Source organism: Callithrix jacchus, chromosome 4, assembly GCF_049354715.1.
Source record: "Callithrix jacchus isolate 240 chromosome 4, calJac240_pri, whole genome shotgun sequence".
NCBI lineage: Eukaryota > Metazoa > Chordata > Mammalia > Primates > Cebidae > Callithrix > Callithrix jacchus.
Window position 1 is genome coordinate 131,556,507 of NC_133505.1, and position 21,987 is coordinate 131,578,493.

The 21,987-nt window shown below is 40.9% G+C and overlaps 1 protein-coding gene across 2 annotated transcripts in view; it reads left to right on the forward strand.

Annotated features, from left to right (window-relative positions):
• Positions 1-10,357: 10,357 nt before the first annotated feature.
• RNF217 (ring finger protein 217) overlaps positions 10,358-21,987 on the forward strand; it is a 128,982-nt gene continuing 117,352 nt past the window's right edge. For both annotated transcript variants that reach the window (XM_002746925.6, XM_035296618.3), the window contains exon 1: positions 10,358-11,803. In XM_002746925.6, the coding sequence (XP_002746971.2) occupies positions 10,922-11,803 (882 nt within the window). In that variant the 5' untranslated portion in view covers positions 10,358-10,921. The remainder of the gene's footprint in view (positions 11,804-21,987) is intronic.

Consider the following 21,987-nt stretch of genomic DNA (forward strand, 5'->3'; position numbering starts at 1 on the left):
AAAAAAAAAAAAAAAAAAAAGCATGGTCCAGGAGTGAACAGACAGAGTTACCAGTCATCTTCTCCTGGTGGAGTTGTGCAAGAAATCTTATTTCTCCCAGCAGTAATGTATGACTGTATACATGGAGTATTGACAACCAGGAAACTCACCTGAGTCTTGGTGTCCGGGGTTTTTATTGGGGGATAACCTCCCACATAGCTGACCTTAATTTATAGCACCTCCAGAGGTTAAACTGATGCTGCCTGACTCAAGGCCTCAACCATAAATCACATTGTTAGCACAGACTATGTGGCATGACTCAAGGACCCCAGGTCATACAAAGACACTCATCTGGCTGGCCAGTCCAAGGGCTTTGAGTTACCTTGTAGGAGCAGGGGAAGGCAAGAGCTAAACCTTTCTTTAGGCAAGGTTGATCCTTTACTATACAAGTGTGCCTTGTAAATTTAAAATATTACTTTCTAGAGAATAGGGTCTCCATCCTATTGTTTCTACTGTGTACCTGAAGTGTCCAATCCAAGGTTCCAAAAAGTTTTGATTTTGTTGCTCTTCTGTTATTTTTCATGGTGCCTTTAAGGCCAAAAGAAATTCCTAATAGTAATTGGGTCCAAACAACAGTAGTGTTTGCAGTTGTTGACAGGTAATACTGTGATTCCCTCAAGACTTTTAAAGGCCAGGCGCGATGGCTCATACCTGTAATCCCAGCACTTTGGGAGGTTGAGGCGGGTGGATCACCTGAGGTCAGGAGTTCAAGACCAGCCTGGCCAACATAGTGAAACCCCATCTCTACTAAAAACACAAAAAGTTAGCCAGACTTGATGGCACATGCTTGTAATCCTAGCTACTCAGGAGGCTGAGGCAGGAAAATTGCTTGAACTAGGGAGGTGGAGGTTGCAGTGAGCCAAGATCATACCATTGCATTCCAGCCTGGGTGACAAGAGCGAAACTCCATTTCAAAAATCAAAACAAAACAAACAAACAAACAAAAAAAGAGAGAGAGAATTTTAAATGCTCCATGTGACCCTGTGGGTTTGTTGCAGTGTTTCAGAGCACCTCAACTCACAATTTGGAAACTTCAGTTCCATACGGTGCCTAAGTTTCTATAGAATAGAATTATCGTATTGTTTCTTTCCATTAAAAATGCTTTTTGGGGATCTAAATATCTGCAGAATGCTATAGGAACTGGGCTTTCATATCAAGTAAAATCTGCTCTGGAAAGTTTGAAGTGTTTCATAGGTGTTATAAAGTTAATAATAAAGGTAAATCTGGAAAAAGAATTATTTTCTCTATTAAAGAAGTTAGTAAACTAAATTTTCCAGAGCTTGATGCAGGATCTAAAAGACACCCAGGAAATGTTTGTTGAATACAATTGTAACACAGAAAAGGAAAACTTGCTTACCTTAATCTGTCTTAGATGTGCATGCAAATAATAGCTTTTAATACCAAGCTTATTTCTCTGTTCATTAGGATGAAGCTTTCACTCAAAATAGAAAAATTATCTTTCTTGTTTATTATGAAAGCAGAAATAGGAATTGGCATCAAAAATTAAGAAGTACTAACTATGACCAAGTTTAATTTATTGGAACACTCTTGCCATTGGAAGAAGTAACAAGAAAATTCAAAAAAGATGAGAAAGGGAAACTGTCAGAACCGTCACCTGAGAAAGAAAACCATAGCATGTAATGCAAATTTGTAGTACAGAAGGGGATTAACACTTAATATTTAATTTTGCCTTTTTCATTTAAAAGAATATGCCCATTAATTTCAAAGTATGATGTTATATATAGTTTTTAATTCTAAAAAATCTCTTCAGAATGATTAAGGAAGTAGACTGTCACACGCACACTATTTGATGGGATTATAAATTGGTGATAAGTTTCTGTGATCATGTGAGCCAAAGCCTTGAAAATACATCCACGCTTTCTGCATCAATTTAACTATTAGGACTTTATCCTGTGATATATTAAGAATGCATACAAAGATCATGTTATATGTTAATAAAATGTATTAATTATATGTGATATATTAACATATATTTTATAATTAAAACCATGACTGATATATTTTTAATAAAATGAAATTAGTTAAATTAATTATGACATATCCATAGTAAACTACTATATGGCTATGAATCATGATAATGTAAAGATTTATTGGGTACATGAAAAGTGTTGAGGATACATTACTAATTAACAAAAGCAGAAAAGGAGTATTATTTTATTTTGGCAATAGTGCCACTTATTAATACATATTTTATACACACAAATGTAAACACTAGAAAGAAATATACCGATGTGTTAAAGTGGTTATTTTGGGTAATGAGATACAAGTGAAGACCTTCCTCCCTTCCTTCCCGCCTGCCTGCCTACCTGCCTGCCTTTCTCACTTCCTTCCTCTCTCCTTCCCTCCCTTTTTTCCTTTCTCTTTTTCTCCTCTTCCTCCCTCTTCTTGGCTTCCTTTGTGTTCTAAGCATTTGTGTTTTTATCATTTTCTAAATTTAAACAAATTATGCTGTTTTGTTTTATTTTTAACTTTATCTCATACAAGTTGACTATTTGGATTTTTCCTTAGGGGATTTAGGTGGAAAAATGAAGTGAAATAATTGCATTCCTCTCTTTTTCTCCTGATGCCCCATTTCCTTCATGATTCCAAATTCTCTTCCTCCACATATGAAGAGGGAAGAAATAGGCAAGGTAAGACAAATATCACACTGCAACTTTCAGAAGCAGACGTAGAAAAAACTACACCCCATAAAATGCTTTAAGGAAATAATTTTTTAAAATTAAATTATTTCTGTGTTTTTATACTTATTTTGATAATTGAGAGAGAGAGATTGGTAGAAAAACAAGTCAGGTATTTGCTGTACAATTGTTTCATGGTATTTAAATGTTATGTATTTCTTCTCCACAATAGTTAAGAAGAAATTAGTTTTGGCTTTGATATGTAAAACTAACATGAGTCATAGTTTTTCTGATATAACATTTTTAAGGAGTTAATAAATCTCAGTTCTTTAATGTCTGGATAAAAAATTTCAGACAGTGCAAAATGGCTAGCTAACTAGAAGCACCCAGCACTTATCTCTTCCACAGAGAAGGAACAAAACAGTAAGTAGATAATCATAGATCAAACACAGCATCAAAGAGAGAATGCTAGAATTCAGCAAGGAAGTGACAGGCAATATCTGAGGCAAAGAAGGAGAGAGAAACAAGAAAGCCGGCCCGGCTGGGATCAGAGAGGAGGCAGAAGAGGCTCTCCAGCGTGTAGAAAGGGTAAGGGAGAGATCCCTAGCAGTCCACACTCCCACCATGGACTCCTGCACTCTTAAGCACTGAGAATAGTATAGGGAGCTGCCTGGAGTCCATGCAACAGAACTCTTCCGGTGGAGAGTTCTTGCTGGCTCTAATGCATTCCCCAGACCCAAGCAGCATGGTGCTATTTTGAGAGCTCCCACAAGCTCCAGGGCTCCTGCCCTGGAGCCCAAAAGCCTCTACATCTTCACATTCCTGGAACCCTGTCAATATTGATAATCCCGCATGTCAACCCAGAGTGCTGCAACACTGAGACACTGGCTGAACCTAATGGTGCTGCCACGTTCCGAGTCCTCTAGCCCATGCAGTCTTACACACCAGGGAACAGGTAGTACAGCACACTGGGGAGGATGCACCCAGGAAGAAGTAAGACAAAATGTGCACTCCCAGAGCCTGCAGACCACCACTGCCACTGACAGCCAGCCCGGTCACCTCAGCCAAAGGGGCACCATGCACATGTATGTAACTCCAATGGGCCTGATGACTGGTCCATGCAGAAGCCATCCAAGGGCCTGAGGACAGGTCCACTTTGCTCACTGCTGCTGTCACCTAAGCACAACAGCTGAAGGCTTAGGGACCAACCCACCCTGCTTTCTGCTTCAGGCATATGGATGCATGATGAGGGTGCCTAGCAGCAGACCCAGTCTACCTACCACTGGTGCCTCACACACTACAGCCTGAGCACACATACACTATCAGTGGGCCCAAGGACAGGCCTGCCATGCCTGGCACCACCCCTGCCAATCCTCAGGTGTGCCATCTGCAGTCCTGAAAATTGACCTGCCCTGCCTGCCACCATTGGCAAATGCACACAACATCAGTAGGTCCATTGTTGCTAGCTGGGCCTACCAACAGGCCCAGCCTACCTGCCAATGGTGCCAAAGAATGCTCTCTGGGGGCCTTGGAATTGATCCACCTCACTTGCTGTCACCAGGGCCCATATATGTCTTCCAGAGGCTGGAGGGCACATATGCAAATAAACTGGGGGCATGAGAATCGAACAGCCCCACCTACAACAGCCTGTACCCACATGCAACACTTGGGGCCTGAGGACAGAACAGTCCCACTTGTTGCCAAGCCTGCCAATGCTAGCATGTGTCATCTGGGGGCTAGGGACTGATTCCACAGCCTGCTTTACTGATGTCAGTGCAGTTCTCCTGGGGGCCTGAGGATGGGCGCTTCCAGCCTGCCACCACCACAAAGGCTACCACCTACCAACGTGAAACCACAAGTGTTGCACGAGGGCCTGAGTGTTGGTCTGCCACTCTTACTGTCATTGCCCATACTACACATGCTACCCAGTTGCCTATGAACCCACACAGTTGCCTATGGACAAACCCAGTTGCCTGACCCACCTCTGCCACTGTTGGAACCTAAGCAAGCTGCCTGCCTGCCTGGACCTGCTAACACCAGTGGCAGCGTACATCACCTGGGGGCCCAAGGATGAGCCCAATTGTCCTGCCATCACCACCACCACTAGAGCTCAATAACCAGCCCAACTGGGATCTCCCATCCCAAAACAGCCTCACCACATCCTCCACTAACACCTGCAGCCTAAGCCACTGAGGAACTCAAATATACCACTGATGCTTATTGCAGCTGAAGAAATCATACAGAAACTACACACACCCAGAATCAAAGTGAAAGTGTCCTATCCAACGAGCACTATAGATACATCTATAGAAAAAAGTCTTTCCTTACAAAAACCAATCCAAAAAATTAAGAAATGACTGTTACATGACATGTGCACATACCAATGCAAGGACACAAGAAACATGAAAATGCAAGGAAACATGACACCTCCAGAGGAACAAACACAATAATTCTCTGGCAACAGATTCCAACAAAAAAGAAATCAATCAAATGACTGAAAAAGAATTCAAAATAATGACGTTAAGAAGCTCGGTGAGATACAAAAGAACATAAATTTAAAAATACAAACAAATCAGAAAAACAGTTAATGATCTGAATGAAAAACTCAGCAAACAGATATCACAGAAAAGAACCAACAGAAATCCTAAAACTGAATAAGTCAATGAATGAAATAAGAAACACAAGGTAGAGCTTCAAAGTACACTAAGTCAAGCAGAAAAAAGAATTTCTGAATGTGAAGATGTCTTTTGTGACAATCCCTTCAGACAAAAAACAAAAAAGAATAAAAAAGAATGAGCAAAGCCTGCATAACATACGGGACAAAAAAGTGACCAAATACTCAAATTTCGGGTGTTCCTGAAGGAGAAGAAATAAGCAAAGGCCTCAAAGAAACTTCTAGATCTGACAAATTCAGTAAAGTTACAGTATACAAAACCAACATATAAAAATTGTAGCATTATTATTATTATTATTTTATTTTTGTTTTTTTGTGATGGAATCTCACCCTGTCACCCAGGCTGGAGAGCAATGGCCTGATATTGGCTCTCTGTAACCTCCACCTCTTGGGTTCAAATGATTCTTCTGCCTCAGCCTCCTACGTGACTGGGATTACAGGCACCTGCCACCACGCCCAGCTAATTTTTGTATTTTTAGTAGAGACAGGGTTTTACCCTCTCAGCCAGACTGGTCTGGAACTCCTGACCTTGTGATCCACCCACCTTGACCTCCCAAAGTGTTGGGATTACAGGCATGAGTGACTGCTCCCAGCCAAAAATCAGTATCATTTCCGTACAACAATAATGAACTAGCTAAGAAAGAAATCAAGAAGATAATTCTATTTATGATATTTAAAAATAAATAAATAAAATACCTATGAATACATCTAACCAAGAAGGTAAAAGATCTCTACAAAAAAATGGTCTACAAAACATTTATGAAAGAAACTAAAGAGGACACAAACAAATGAACAGACATCCCATGCTCATGGATAAGAAGAATGAACAGCGTTAAAATGACAGATTACCTAAAGCAATCTGCAAATTTAATGCATTCGCTATCAAAAAACCAATGTCATTTTTCATGGAAATAGAGAATTCTAATATTCAAATGGAACAACAAAAAAAGAGCCTAAGTATCCAAAGCAATGCTGAGCAAAAAGAACAAAGTTGAAAGTATCACACTACCTGGCTTCAAATTATGTCACAATATAGCAACCAAACCAGCATGGTAGTGCTATAAACACAGACTCTAGACCAGTGAAGCAGAATAGAGACCCAGAAATAAGTCTGCATATTTAAAGCCAACTGATTTTCAACCAAGGCACTAAGAGTAAACACTGTGGAAAGGACACCCTCTTTAATAAATGGTGCTGAGAAAACTGGAAATCCATATATAGAATAATAATAATAAAATCCATATATAGAATAATAAAACAGGTCCCTGTCTCTCACCATATACAAAAAAGTCAACCCTCAAAAGATTAACTACAAATGCAAATCCTAAAATTATAAATCTACTATAAGAAACTATAAAAGAAATGCTCTTTTATGGTTTTGGAGATTGGACTAGGCAATAATTTTATGACTAAGACTGCAAAAACAAGCAACAAAGGGAAAAAATAGACAAATGGGATTACATCAAACTAAAACGTTTCTGCACAGCAAAGGAAACAATCAAGAGAGTAAAGACACACACTGCATAATGGGAGGAAATAATTGCAAACCATTTGTCCCACAAGGGACTAATGTCCAGAATATACAAGGAACTCAAAAAACTCAACAGTATAATATATATAATAATTGCACTAAAAATTGGGCAAAGGACATTCATAGACATTTCTTGTCTATACAAAAGAAAGTCTGTATAAAAACAGACTCACAGACAAGTGAAACAGGGTAGAGAATCCAGAAATATTATTAAGTCCACATATTCATAGCCAACTAATTTCCAATAAAGATGCCAAGAATAAACATTGGGGAAAAGATATTCTCTTCAGTAAATGATGCCCAAAAAACTGGAAATCCATATGCAAAAGGCTGAAACTAGACAACGATCACTCACAATCTACAAAAATCAACCCAAAAGATTTCCTTTTATATAGACTTTCTCAAAAGAAGTCATACAGATGGCTAACAAGTTTGTTTAAAAAATGCCCAGCATCATCAATCATCAGAGAAATGCAAATCAAAACCACAATGAGATATCATTTTACTATAGTTAGAATGACTATTATCAAAAAGACAAAAAATAACATATGGTGACCAGAACGCATGAAATAGGGAAGTTTATACACTCTTATGGGAACATAAATAAGTACAGCCATTATAGAAAATAGTATGGAAGCTTCTCAAAACACTGAACATAGAACTACCATATGATCTAGCAGTCTCAATACGGGGTATTTATCCAGTAGCAGGAAAGGAAATCAGTAAATCGAAGTGACATCTCCACCCCCATATTTATTACAGCACTATTCACACTTGGTTGATATGGAATCAACCTAATTGTCTATCAATAGATGAATGGAGAAAGAAAATATGGAATGTATATTTAATAAAATATAGTTAGCCATCACAGTGAAATTGTGTCATTTACAGCAACATAGATGGCACTAAAGATCGTTATGTTACGTGAAATAAGGCAGGAGAAACAAATATCACATGTTCTTGATATATGGGATTTTAAAAAGCTGATCTCATGAAAGTAGAGTAGAAGGATAGCTCCCAGAGACTGAAAAGATAGGGGTAGATGAAAAGTTGGTTATGTGTATACAAACATAGTTAGAAGGAATAAGTTCTAGTGTTCAATAACACAGTAGGCTGACCATAGCTATATATTGTATATTTCAAAGTAGCTAGAAGATTTGAAATGTTCCCAACACAAAGAAATGATAACTGTTCAAGGTGATCAATATCCTAAGTACCTTTATTTGATCATTACTCATGAAACATATGTGTATCAAAATATCACATATACTCCACAAATACGTTTAAATATTATGCATTAATAATAATTTTTAAAAATTCAAGGGAGCCAAAAATCAGTCATGTTTTAATGCCAGGATAAGAAGGTAAAAATAGAAAAAAACATCATTCTAAAACTGACATCGTTTTCTGATATTGAAGTCTGGGTTTACGGGAAGGTACACATTTCACTGCAGATTAGGACATTTTGAGGCTTTACATTGGTAGGAGCAGGATATTAGTGATAGTACTTATGTTGTATCAACAGTTGTCTACAACCTTAGATGGAGCAGATGGTTTGAGTTTTGAGAACATTAAGTGTGTGATAGACAAATGGAAATTTTGCCAAAATATTAAATATTGGTCAATAAAATATTTTCAACTGACCCTTCTTCAAAAAATTAATCCCATCAGCACAATCATTACTGTCCCTTTATGCACTTCAGAGAAAATTCATGGTGGAACCACCATTTTAACTGCATTTTAATTCTTTTCCATGCTGCTGGAGTTCCATGAGTCCTAGATTGAATGTCACAGTTGCTGGTTCCAGGATTCAGGCAGTTTGGGTCAATCTGGAGGGTGGAGATAGGGAACCAACTATGAATCTATTTTCACAAAAGCCAGATGAATTCTGTAGCAAAGAAGTCATGGCAAAAGAAAGGGCTGCAGTTTTAAGCAGCGGAGATATGGGCGGCCATCAGGTGGCCCACCAGGGACTTCTAATGGCTTTGGTGTAGAGGACAGCCACTTCCAGTAAGCAGGAACCTAAGGGATAAGGAATTAAATGGTAAACACTGAAAGAACAAGCTCTCAGAACATGTGTGTGAGGAGGGGTTCCCAAAATTATAGGAGGACACTGAGGGGTTCTATTCTAATAGACACTGTGTGAATATATTTTTTTGCATCCATTATTGTTACTCTGGTCTTAGCCTGTTGTCACCTGGAAAACGCAGATTACTTTTACATCTCTGGAAAGAATAGTGGCTTGGACACCAGATGGCACCCTCAAAAGGCACACGTAAGTAGGCTTCTTGTCTCTGTCTTTAAAACAATAAGCACTTAAAGTGTCATTTGGTGAAAACAGCAGTTATCAGGAAATCACTTAGCTGAGATAAATAAAAAAAAAAAAAAGAAAGAAAAGAATCCTGGAATAGCAGTTAATCCTCAAAATAAGAAGTTTCCATTCTTGGGTCAGACCAATAAACGACATGGCATTTAGACATCGAATTCATGCCTTCCCTCGCAACTGAGCATCAGACACACTTACATGGTGGAAATGTTCTTTAGCACTATACTGTTTTCTTAGTTTGCATTGCTAGTCACCTTTGTATCATTTGCATATGATTTGGAAAACATTTTAGAACAGTCCAATAACAACTTCGAGATAAAAAAAATTCTACAGACTTTACAGCTCCTTCCTATTACATGAATGTGTAAATTGAATTCCCTCTCAGGAGAAAAAAACAAGGGCTGGCTTCCCAACAATGTTTTCATTGGCTTTAGGGAACTAAAACACACCAGTGTCTGGGTGAGTAATACTTCCTGTAAAATAAAGATAGATCAACACATAATTAAGTCCTGGCTGCAATATAATTGTTGTCTTGGAAACAGTTTTGGGGATAAATATGGTTATGCTAATGAAACTACCCCTGATTTCCACTAATGATCCAGTTTATTAATTAGGCCAGGACATTTTTCCACCCTGTGCTGTACATTTTGGAATACTGAAAAAGAGTTAAAAAAAAAAAAAACTTTTAAGAGAACACTATAGGAGAAGAAAAAGGGACAAATCTTAAATTCTTTATCAACTCTTGTAAGGATTCCAGTTGGAAGAGTAGATCGAAAGTGCTTTTTGGATTATTCATGGGTTTCAAAGATTCTTCCTCCTCCACTCGGCAGAAAAACAGAGTTGTAATAGACAGCATTTATAATTCATAATCCTTAGCGTTATTTCTCTGAACTCGACATCCTAAATAGCCAGCGTTTTCTCATTCCAGAACTGAGCGTTCAGTAGTTTTTTAGGAAGTTCTGCTGAATGCCGAGACCAAAGGAGCGCCTGCCTGCTCTGAGGGTTTTGCTGAGGCCGAGTGTGAACTCTGGGCGAGAGAGCGCATCTCGGATCTTAGATCACACCCACTCGGGGTGTGCGCGCGAGTGTGTGCGCGGTGCCTGCGCGCGTGTGTACGTGTGAGGAGGTGTGCGCCAAAGGGGTGGGGTGAGTGGCGGCGAGGAGGGTTCTAGGTGAAGCGCGGGGAGAGGGAGGTCGCCCGCTCCGGCCTCTCCCCAGGGGCCCTGCGGCTGGCTAGCGCTCTGGCTGCACCTCCTGGTGCGCGCCGCGGCGGCGCCACAGGCCCCTAGACCCTGTGACCACCGCCCGTCCGGCAGCCGGGACCTGTGATGGCGCGAGACTGACAGCCGCCTCTTCCCGGACCCTTGTGTCCCGCCCGGGGCTCGCGGGGGCTGCGGCGCCGCCGGGAGCTGCATGTGGGGCGGGCGCGCCGGAGCCCAGAGCGAGCGGCCCTCGGCGCCCCCGAGGCGGTGCCCGGCCGCGCCAGAGGACGAGGAGGAGGAGCGGCCGGGCAGGGCCGGGCTCCCCACGCGCCGCGGCCCGGGAGCAAGGGCTCCCCGGAGTGGACTTGGGGCGTCCCAGCCCAGGAGGAGGGAACCGGAAGCAGAAGCGGAGCCGCGAGTCGAGCGGAGCCACTGCCCCCGCTGCCCGCCGGCGCCGGGTGGGGGTCCCGGCGGCTGGATGGGCAGCGGCGGCGCGGGCCGCGGGCGGCGATGGGCGAGGAGCAGAGCACGGTGAGCGGCGGCGGCGGGCCCCAGGAGTCGCAGACCCTGGCCGGTGGCACTGCGGGCCACCCTGAGCCCCCGAGGCCGCAGGGGGACAGCGCCCGGCCGCCCCCGCTGTGCGCCGCCTCCGCTGAGCCTAGCGACGGCGGCTGTGGAAGCGACTGGGGCTGCGCGGACACCAGCGCCCGGGAGCCGGCGGGGAGCTTGGGGGCCCCGAGCTGGAGGCAGAGCCGAGCACCGGCGCAGCCTGCGGGACTGGCACTCGCCGGGCCTCTCAACCCCCAGACCTTGCGACTGCAGTTGGAGCTGGAGGAGGAAGAGGAGGAAGCTGGGGACAGAAAAGAGGGAGGGGATGAACAGCAGGAGGCGCCCCCCGGCGAGGAGCTGGAGCCCGGGACCCGCGCGGGGGCCGCCGACGGACTGGTCCTGGACGTGCTGGGTCAGCGGCGCCCGCCCCTCGCCAAGAGACAAGTCTTTTGCTCCGTGTACTGCGTGGAGAGCGACTTGCCCGAGGCCCCTGCCTCGGAGCAGCTCTCTCCGCCCGCGTCGCCACTTGGGGCTCCGCCAGTGCCGAACCCTCCCAGCACCCGCTCTTCCCTCCCCAGCCCCCGGCTGTCCCTCCCAACGGATTCCTTCTCCCCCGACGGCGGCAGCATCGAGCTGGAATTCTACCTGGCGCCCGAGCCGTTCTCCATGCCCAGCTTGTTGGGAGCTCCACCCTACTCTGGCCTGGGCGGTGTAGGGGATCCCTATGCGCCCCTCATGGTGCTGATGTGCCGGGTGTGCCTGGAAGACAAGCCCATCAAGCCCCTGCCTTGCTGCAAGAAGGCCGTGTGCGAGGAGTGCCTCAAAATCTACCTGAGCGCCCAGGTAACTTCACCCTCTTCTCTTTCCCGTTTATTATTCCAAATCACTGGCAAGGAGGTCCTGCTCTCGATCTGATCTCCCTACTCGCAGGAAGAAGTGACCGACACACTTACTAAGGATCTCTGTTAGTTTCTTACGTCTCAGTTGTTATTTAAGTGTATTTTGACCTCACTGGTTTACTTAACTGGAATTTAACTTTGCTCTGAACTTCAGGCTGTCGTTGGCAGGTGTAGAAGCCACAAGGCACAAGGAGTTGTCCTCTGCTTATTTCTTATACAGGATTGCAAGCACGAGCTTGCTCAAAGGAGGAGGGCAAGAGACTGCCTCATCGGCCTGGTATCCCATAAACTAACAAGCAGTGGGCATAGAATAAATATTTATGGAGCTGGTGGAGAAAAGAATTGGAATCAATATTTCAGACCTCTAATACATGAATTTGTAATTTTGCTTCATTTATATATTCCAGAAAAGCGTGCATGTTTAAAAAAATTTATCCCTTGGCCTTTGCCTACTTTTCAGTTTCCTTTTTCCACAGTAAAGTTGAAGTACTTTTTCTCACTGAGGTTTTAAGCCAGCACTCTTTGAAAGGGAAACAAAACAGAAAAAGCAAAACAAAGCAAGGAGAGGCTAAGAGGTTTCTCAGAACAAGCACTGGTGAAACTTTGCTTTTATTTGAAAACTTGTTTTTTTCTTGGAAAGCTTGAGAGTGCAACAGACCAGTTTTCCTTCACGGATGGTGAATGCCTTCTTCCAGCAGTTTTCAATCTGTAATGTTTCTGCCAGTGTTTTGCACAATCCCGAATGCCCTTTGATCCTGTGTCCAATTGTCCTAGGCCTATTCATCTTTCAAAACCCTGTCTGTTCAGGTGCCAGCTCTTCTGTGAAGCGTTGCCTCACCTTCCAAGTCACTGCTTATATACTTTCACAATATCTTACATGCACTGCAGTTGTTTCTTTCCTGTCTCCTTGTCTGGTTAGACTGTCTGGACGATGTCTTAGATCCTTTATGTGGTAGCTTCATGTTGAGTCCCTTGCACATCTAGTAGTGTTTTTAATAACCTTGGCTGAGGCAAACTGACCAGAGCTCCAAACCGTATGATTCCTCTATGTTTTGTGGCTAACCCATGCTTGGGTCTAGACTGAAAGTGTATACAGTGCCCAACTGAAAATGCAAACAGAGACTTAAAACGGAATGTTACACAAACAGTAAGTTGGCTAAAATAGTTGAGATTATTTAAAAGCTTCTGAAAGACTATTTCTTTCATGCTTCAGCTACAGAGATTCTCAAAACAGGAGGAATGTCTACTGCTGGTTGTGGTAGTTTCTTTATCATCATCATCCTCAAATAGATTTTGCTGCCCTGTGGTGGGATTCAGACATTTCCAAAACATGAGCCCTTCTCAAGGAAGTCACTGTGAGAGCAGATGTGTGCAAAAGAACAATACAAGGTAGCAAGGGATGAGATGTCAACAAAGTAACAATTCCAGATAACACTTCCTGTTAAATGCTGGATACACATACCATTGGGTTTAGAAATTCAGGGGAGGTAGTCATTGTGGCTTCGGATACTTTGCCTAGCAATTTGATTTCCTTAGGGTGGGCCATTTCCCCAAAGCAGTTTTCTTTTTCTTTATTAAACCTCCTAAGTTAGTTTTAGGAAGTTTTAGTGATGATGGTGGGGTGATAGAGGGACATAGCCAAGTGGTCATTGCAGTGTACAGTACAACCACTAAAAACTCTTCTGCAGTGACACAGTATCTGAAGCTTCTCTGCAGCATTTCTGATTGGTTGTATGTTCCTGACCTTCCTTCCAAAGCATTTTCTGGGACTTTCAATGAAGTATGATATACATTACTTAAAATAAACAGCAACAAAAAAGATGAGTCATAGATACCGTGCATGCTTTTTCACCTCAGGGCTTTTGTACATGCTTTTACCTGTTCCAGGAAGGTCCTCTCCATGGCGCGCTTATCTTCTCTCTGCCCTCTTTTTCAGGGCTGTATTCAAATGTCACCCCCTGTGACTTTCACTGACCACCCTTTTATGAATTGAGCCTCACCCCACACACTCTTTTTTTCCTGCTTTTTATCTCCATAGCACTAACATACTCTGTCTTACACTTAAGTAATTAAGACAGAGGTTTTCATATGATTTGTACAATTCTGTATCTGCAATGTTGTCTGGGATGTAATGGATGTGCAACCAAAACTTACTGTATTTATGAAAGGTCTGAAATTGCCGCCAGACACCAATGCTAGGAAGTGGTGTTCTGCTTTGGCACTAAATTCTACTTTGAGCGTCTTGATACTTAAGACAAAAGACGAAGGCTTAAAGTGGACAAAAGTAACAGGTTTGCTAAGTTTGTTATTAAACTTAGAATTAAAGAGCTTAGATAAACTTTTAGCTTATACAAAAAATAGCCTTTTTCAGTTGAGTAAAAGATGGTGGTTGTAATATTTTTGATCTATGTTAATTCTGTGGTCCCTTCTACTCAAAGGGTGTGTTTATCTGTCACTTAACCACTCTGCCTAATTTCCTCATTAATGAAATGTAATTGCAGATCATCTGTAATAACTCACCAGTTCCAAAGCAAAGCAAAATCAAACTGTATGATTATTTTGCTGCCCTACTGAACCCCGTGAAAAAGGCATAGTGAGTGCTTTCTCATCTAAAAAGTCTCAGGTTTAACAGAAACAAATGTGGCAAGCCTAAACTTTCAGGGCTCTTAAAACCTTTTGAAACAAAATGATGTATTTGAAATAAAGAGCTATTAGTGACTCTTTTCACCATTTCTTTTGGTGCGTGCCACATAGTGCATTATTTAACATTTTTTAAGCAAATAAAAGAGTCCCTATTAAACATTTTATGCAAACATTAAAATGCAACTTAAATGTGAGTTGGACTATTGCCTGGTTAAATGAATATTTTTCTAAAATGAGATGCAGAGTTCTTTGAAAGAAGATATGAACTTAGAAGATAGAAATGTGGATTTTTAGACAGTAAGTATATTTTCATTAGTGCTATGGACTAATTTGTGACAAATGCCATTTGGTAGGTGTCATCAATATTTCAATACAGACATAGCAGATTAGATGGTGACTTAAGTACCTCTATGCTGTGTAAATTTATGGTTTTATTTTTCAAAACATAGTTCTCCAGTTATTGCCATGACTGTGGCTAGGGAGTCCTTCTTAGTGGACTAACTTTACTGTGCAATAGGTGCCATTCGGTTTCTGACTGCCATGGTGAAGGGGTATGAACTGATACATGATAAACCTTTAGCACCACAGGAGATGTTGACTTAGAGGCTGTAGAGCTCCAGGGCACAGATAGTTATTTTATATTGTATTGCTCATGTACATAAATCTCTGACACATACATTTTAGAAATACATTTCCCAGTGACCTGTGTATGCATGTGTGAATATGGCTAAAGCACGTAGTTCCAGGGATGTCTTCAATATCCTGCATGTCCCTTATCCCTCCTACTATTGGCCTTCTCAGGTGGCTTGGCCTTTACCATATTTCCCCTAGGAAATGTTATCTGTTGCCTTCTTTGTTTCATAGAATGATACTAGGTTCATAGCAGAAATCCTCCACAGATATCTTTCTTTTATGATTTGGTTTAGACAGAATAATCTGTCATAAATATGAAATATTAATATTTAGTATTTTAGTTGAAGAAAGGAAGAGAAATGAGGCTGCCAAAGACTTGCTAAAGGTGACAGCTGTTGTGAATTCCACCACTCTGCCTAAAAGTGCTCCGGATTGGCAGATGCATATAACTTGGAATGTATACACCTGTCCAATGAGTATTAATAGAGACAAGCAACACATCGCTTCTACAGATTGTGAGCAAAACAGCTGCTAGATGATAAAGTCCTAAAATGACTGTCTGCTGTAGTCACCCTAGAATCAGTGACCCAGAGGTGAAAGCTTATATATCCTATTATTAAATTATGAGTCATCCAGATCTTCATGGGTGTAAGTGTAACACAATTTTTTTTTTGAGCAGAGTCTCATGCTTATCGCCCAGGCTGGAGGGCCATGGCACCATCTCAGCTCACTGCAACCTTTGCCTCCCAGGTTCAAGTGATTCTCCTGCCTCAGCCTCCCCAGAAGCTGAGATTGCAGGCACAGGCCACCACACCCAGCTAATTGTTTTTGTTTTTGTTTTCAGTACAGATGGGATTTCACCATGTTGGCCAGGCTGGTCTTGAACTCCTGACTCAGGTGATCCACCCGCCTCAGCCTCCCAAAGTGCTGGGATCACAGGCGTGAGCCACCATGCCGGGCCCCATAAATTCTTTTCCTTTAAAACTTAAAGCACCCTGTGTATTTTTAGAAACTATCATGTTCAATATTGAGTTTGAATGCAATTGTCTTCCCACAGGTGAATTTATAGAACCTGTCATGCCCGGCATGGTCTCTGTAGTCCTGAAAATGTGAAGAATAACATGAGACTGAAATCTGTTTTGAAGTCACTCTACAAATTTGAAAAGAGGGAATCAAGGCATATTTAAACTTGTCCTTTTGCGTGCAAAATGTATGTGTGTGTGTCTGGGGGTGCAGTAACCTTTGCTTTCATGCCTTACTGACTCATTCCATTATTTTACTCCATTTTCTACATCATTTATCCTCAATAATTTGTTTCTTTTTTCTTTCCATTGTTCCTTTACTTTTTGAAATCTGTTTTTGATTGGCATTTGATTTCTCTAGAGGAATCCACTGTCAAGTGCTAAGCCTAGGGTCCAGCAGGACTTTTTCTGGGGCATCCTGCGTGGGTATTTCCTTTCTCTTCCAGCTGTCTGGAGATGAGGCTACATAGAGAAACCCTGCATTGTGTTCCACTGCCTAAAGTATCTTAAATAACATTACAAGTACTACTGACCTAAGGCATCAGCTGATACCTTTAGAGTGTGATTTTCCCTCCTAAAGTAGAGCTCAACTTTTATACCTGACGGCTCTTCCTTACTCCTGATACAAAAGACATAAAAAGAGATTATAATTTAAACTCTCAGCTTTTTATTAAGGGTTTGTTATGGACAAGGTAGGCATACCTGGGTGGTATTTTCCTATAATTATTCATTTATTCATGTTCTGTTTTTGCATTTAACAAGCATTTATTGGGATACCTGTATGACAAGAACCATGAGATAATTCTATAAATGTATTAAATGTCCTAAAGAAACCATCTTATAGCCTTGTTGGCAGCATTTTTCCCAGCTTTATCTGATGGCATAAATAAGCTTTTTAAAAAAAATGTTACCAGACAGCGATGGATCTGCTTTCTCTCTGGGAGGTTTTCATTAAGCCAGTTCTGGGACACCAGCTAACTTTTATTAAATTCATTTACTATTTCTCCTGTAACATTTAATCCAAATTTATAAATTTGTCGATTACTCGTTTCTTAATATACATATTTCTCAGAGCTCTTTTTGGTTGTTGAAATAGAATATTAGTCAATATAAAGATAAACATATTTTGTTCATTTCAAAATATTTTCTGCCTTTATTTAAAAGAAAACATAATTCTCAGTTTATTTGGGATCATTCATGATATACTTCTTAAAAATGTTAGCTTTTTTCAAATTCAGTTTGTCAGAAGGGTTTTATATGATAAACCCTTTTTTTACATGATAAAACTTCTCAAATTGAAGTTTTACTTTAAAAATTCAACGTGTCTGGGAGAATAACTCCTAGTTTATATCATTCTCCATCAGCTTTATCATTACTGTTCACCCCACCAATTTTGGGACAATTGCACTTGAATTTGTAAGTTTTTACAAATAGTAAGAAAACCATTTATTGGACATCTGTCTTGTAAACATTCTTACACGTATTTTTATTTAATTCTAATTTATTTACGTATAAATACTGATTACATACAAGGCACTGTTTTAGGCTCTGAGAATACAAGAAATGAAAACATTTAAAGCTCCTGACTTCATGGAATTATATGCTAGGCTGTGGAGATGGAAAATGAGGTAAGTAAATTATTTAGCATATTAGGAGATAATAAGGGCTATGGAGAAGTAGGAATAAGGGAAGGGTGATAAATAGTGGGGAGGGGGTTTGCCTTGATAACTTTGTAGTTTTTTGGGGAGTTGTCTCGGAGGACATGTTGTCTGGAAGGACATGTTTTATGAAGTGACTTTTGAGAAGAGATATTTGTGATGCCGAAGAAGGAACAAACCATGAGGATATCTAATAGAATAATAAGGTGTAAAGTTCCAAAGGTGGGAGCATGCTTTCGACTTTCCAGGAATCTCAAGGGGATCGGCATGGCTGAAGCACAGAGAATGAGGTGGAGAGTGCTAAAAAGAAGACAGCAGGAGAAGTGGGGAAAGCTGGTCAGGCAGGGATTAAGCCCATCACGTATCTTCATTTCCTTAAAGTAAGATTTTGTAAGAAGCTGTAAGAAGACACTGAGCAAAAGAGTAATCACATATGCCTTTCCCTTTAAAAGAGATTACTCCATCTCTTTGTGAAGAATATACTGTAGGAGTCAAGAGTGGAAGTAAAAAGATCTGTTAGAAGACTATAGAATAATTCAAAGGAGAGACAATACAGTTCAGACTAGAGTGATACAGGCAAACGTGGTTTGACAATTTAGAATATATTGTGAAGTTAGAACTGACAGAATGCTGCTGATTAACTGTGGGATGAGAGAAAAAGAGTCAAGCACGAGTCAGGTTATGAGGCCAAGCAATTAGAAAAATGGGGTTGCCGTTTAATAATATGAGGAATAATGTAGGAGGACTAGGTTTAGGGAGAATGAGAAATTTGACATGGCTTTTAGACATTCATGAAGGGATGTTGAGTAGGCAGTTGGCGTCTGGCATTCAGAAGAGAGATCTGAGCAGAAGATATAAATTTGAATGTGGATGGCATATAGATGGTATTTAAAGCTATTAGACTGGATGAGGTCACCTGTGGAGTGTCAGTAGCTAGAGAAGAAGGATTGGAGATTGAGTTCGAGCATACCAGTGTTCACAAATATGGAGTATGGAATATCAGAAAGAACAATCAAAGAGTCAGAAAAGGGAGTGGGCTAACTAGGCAAGAAGAGTATTGAAAAGTACTTACCCAGAAGCCAAACAAAGTCTTTTAAAAGGGATAATCATCTGTGTCTAATGCTTATGCTAGTTCCAGCAGGATGAGGTTTGAAATTGACCATCAGACTTCCCAACAAGGAGTTTATTGGCAACTGTGAGCAGTGCTGTTTTCACTGGAGCCATGGGATGATCTTCAGGTTACAGTGGGTTCAAGAGAACAGGAGCAACCCTGTTTTTGTACTACAGGCAGATATAAGGGAACTCAAGGTTAGAGAGAATAAATAACGTGCCCAAAGTCACAAAGCTAGGGAATGGCAAAGGTGGAAGTAAAATTCAGATGTTGGACTCTAAAACCTATGGCTTTTTTACATTCTTTAAATTTATTATCTCATTTATAAGGTAAATCTATATTTTTCTTTAATACCTGTCTTACACAAAAATCACAAGTCTTCCAATCCAAGAAGGAGAAGACAATTACACGTTTTGAGGAAGCAAAAGGCTCCCGCTCAAACTTAGATCAAGAGATTTCAGCCAAACAGCCTCATCTTCATGTAAGGAAGTCAAGAGGAATTTGGTATAAGAAAGTTATGATCTGATTTACTGTTAAGTTTTAATGGCAACATACTCTCCTGTTTTCTTCCTAAGTTTTCGGTCATTCCTTTCGTCAGAACTTTCTTGTATTTTACCATCTCTTAATGTTGGTATCTGCATGGTCCTTTGCTAAAGCCTCTTCTCACTTTGTATACATTAGTGGGGTCATCTCTCCCACCACTCTCATGGTTTCATTTGTTGTTGATTCCCAAATCTTTATCTCTATCCCCAGTCAACAGTATCTCATAGCCATCTCTCTCCTGAACAATTGTGGTGGATGTCCCATACATAGCCACCTTAAACTTAACTTCTCAAATCTAAATCCCCTTCTTTGCCACATGCTCAAAGCTTTGCTTCTTTTTGGAGATTCCCTGTTTCCGTTAGTTGTAACCAGGTCAGAAACTTGAGGGTCATGATTGAACTATTCTTCTCCCTCATCTCCCACATCTAATTAATCACCAGGTCCTTTCAATTCTGTGTCTTTAAAATATATCTGTATTCTTCTCTACTGTTTTCTATTTTTGCTGTCATTTTCCTTGCTCAGGTCTTTACCATCTCTCTCCTGGATTCTTACAAGAGCTTCCTACTTGGTCCCAGTGACCCTCTCTTGACTTTCTCCAGCTTACTCTCCGCACATAGGCCAGAGGGTTCTTTATAAAATGTGGAACCAGTCTTGGTACTGTCCTTCTTAGCCTTTCAACATCTGCTTCTTACTAATAGATTAGAATCTAAACTTTATGACAATATCTACATGTCCCTGTGCATTCTGACTCCTGTGGTGCCTCCAAGCTTTCTTTCTCAAGTGTTCCACTACACCTGTAGAGATAGTAGATATTTTTGTTCTTTGAATGCTGCATGACTCTAATTATGAGGCTTTGCCTTTAGTGACATGAAGTTCTGTCTTAGGAGAATCCTCTTTCTTTCCTTGCTCACTGTCTTTGCCCCATTCATTACCCATTCTTCTAGTTCAGCTTAGACATTCTTTTGGGAGAATCTTCTTGACCCCTATATCTAGATTAAGCATCCTTCCTATATTCTTTGATAACCCTCTTTACTTAAGGTTATCAAACTATTTAGGACTCTTCTATACAATTTTTCTTATTTTACTGTATATAAATTGCCTGTTTCCTGCTCTGTGCTTCCATTAGACTGTGAACCTTGATGCATGTAAAGACATTATTAATTTGTTTTTTACTAATTTCCTAACACTTTGTGTGGTATATATACTCTATATGTAGAGTGGATGTTTAAAAATAATTAATACACTAGGAGCTAATATTGTCAATATGTAAACTATTTGAATGGATAGGCAAAGTGATATTTTTAAATGAAAAATTCAGTATTTCATTATCTTGTTTAAAAACCTGTAAGACCTCCACATTGCTTTACATAAAGATCCCAGCACATAACACTGTGGATAAGATTTGGCCTCTGCATCCTCTTCAGTTTCTTCTTCTGTCATTCCAGCTCTCCTCCCTCCAGCCATATAGGATTCTTCTCATGGTTATTTCACTTCACTGACTCAGTCTTCCTCATATTGCCAGATTGAGTTAGTCCTGCTGTTAAGGTTCTTTGAGTCCTTTTTACTCTGCCTGTATTTACCTCTTTTTAGAATAATATGATGTGTGATAATTTGATGTTTATTACCTTGATGCTCCCCCATTATTATTTGAGCTACTTTCATAGCCAGCACCTAGCACAGAGCCCAGAAGAGAATAGGCACTCAATAAATATTTGTTAAAACCTGAATGAATGATTGAAAATAAATTATAGGCTGGTCCGATGGTAGTGGGTTATCAGAACCTATTAACATTAGTATCACTAAAGTTGGTATACAACCCCCCACTGCTAAATTTGGCTGGCTTAAAAAAATAAGAAAATAAATTATAATATGTTTTCTCTAAAAAGTAAGGTAACTATTTGAGTCTGAACTTTGGACATTTTATTCCACAATGTATTTAGATTGGTGCAAAAGTTGTGGCAGAAACTGCAATTACTTTTGTATCAATCCAAGGAACTACTGTGCTAGCATCCTGTCTATCACTGAGGTGTGTCTTCTTTAATTAAAGTGCCTGTTCTGGTTAGTGTCTTATGTTTAACAGATTCTTCCAGAACCTAGGAACTTTAAAAAAACCCATTTTATTTGATGATGGCATTGTGGGTCAGGAATGTGGGAAGGAAGGCCTCAGCCAGTCAGTTCACCTTCGGGGTTTCTCATGAGGTTGTAGTCAGTGTCAGGTCACTCACTTGGCTGGCAGCTGATGCTGGCCGTTGTCAGTGAGCTCAGCTGTGGCTGTCTAGTGAGTGCCCAAAAGTGGCCTTGCTGGCCTGGCAGTCTCAGGGCTTCTTACTTGCAGGCTGGCTTTCCCCAGAGCCAGCATCCTAAGGGAGCCATGTGGAAGCTGTGTGACATTTTCTGCTCTAAGTTTGGAAGGCACTCAGCATCACTTTGGTGAGGCAGTCATAAGCCTGTCCAGATTCAAGGGGAAGGGACATTGACCCTAACTTATTTTGGGCAAGTTTCTGAGAAATTGGGGCTG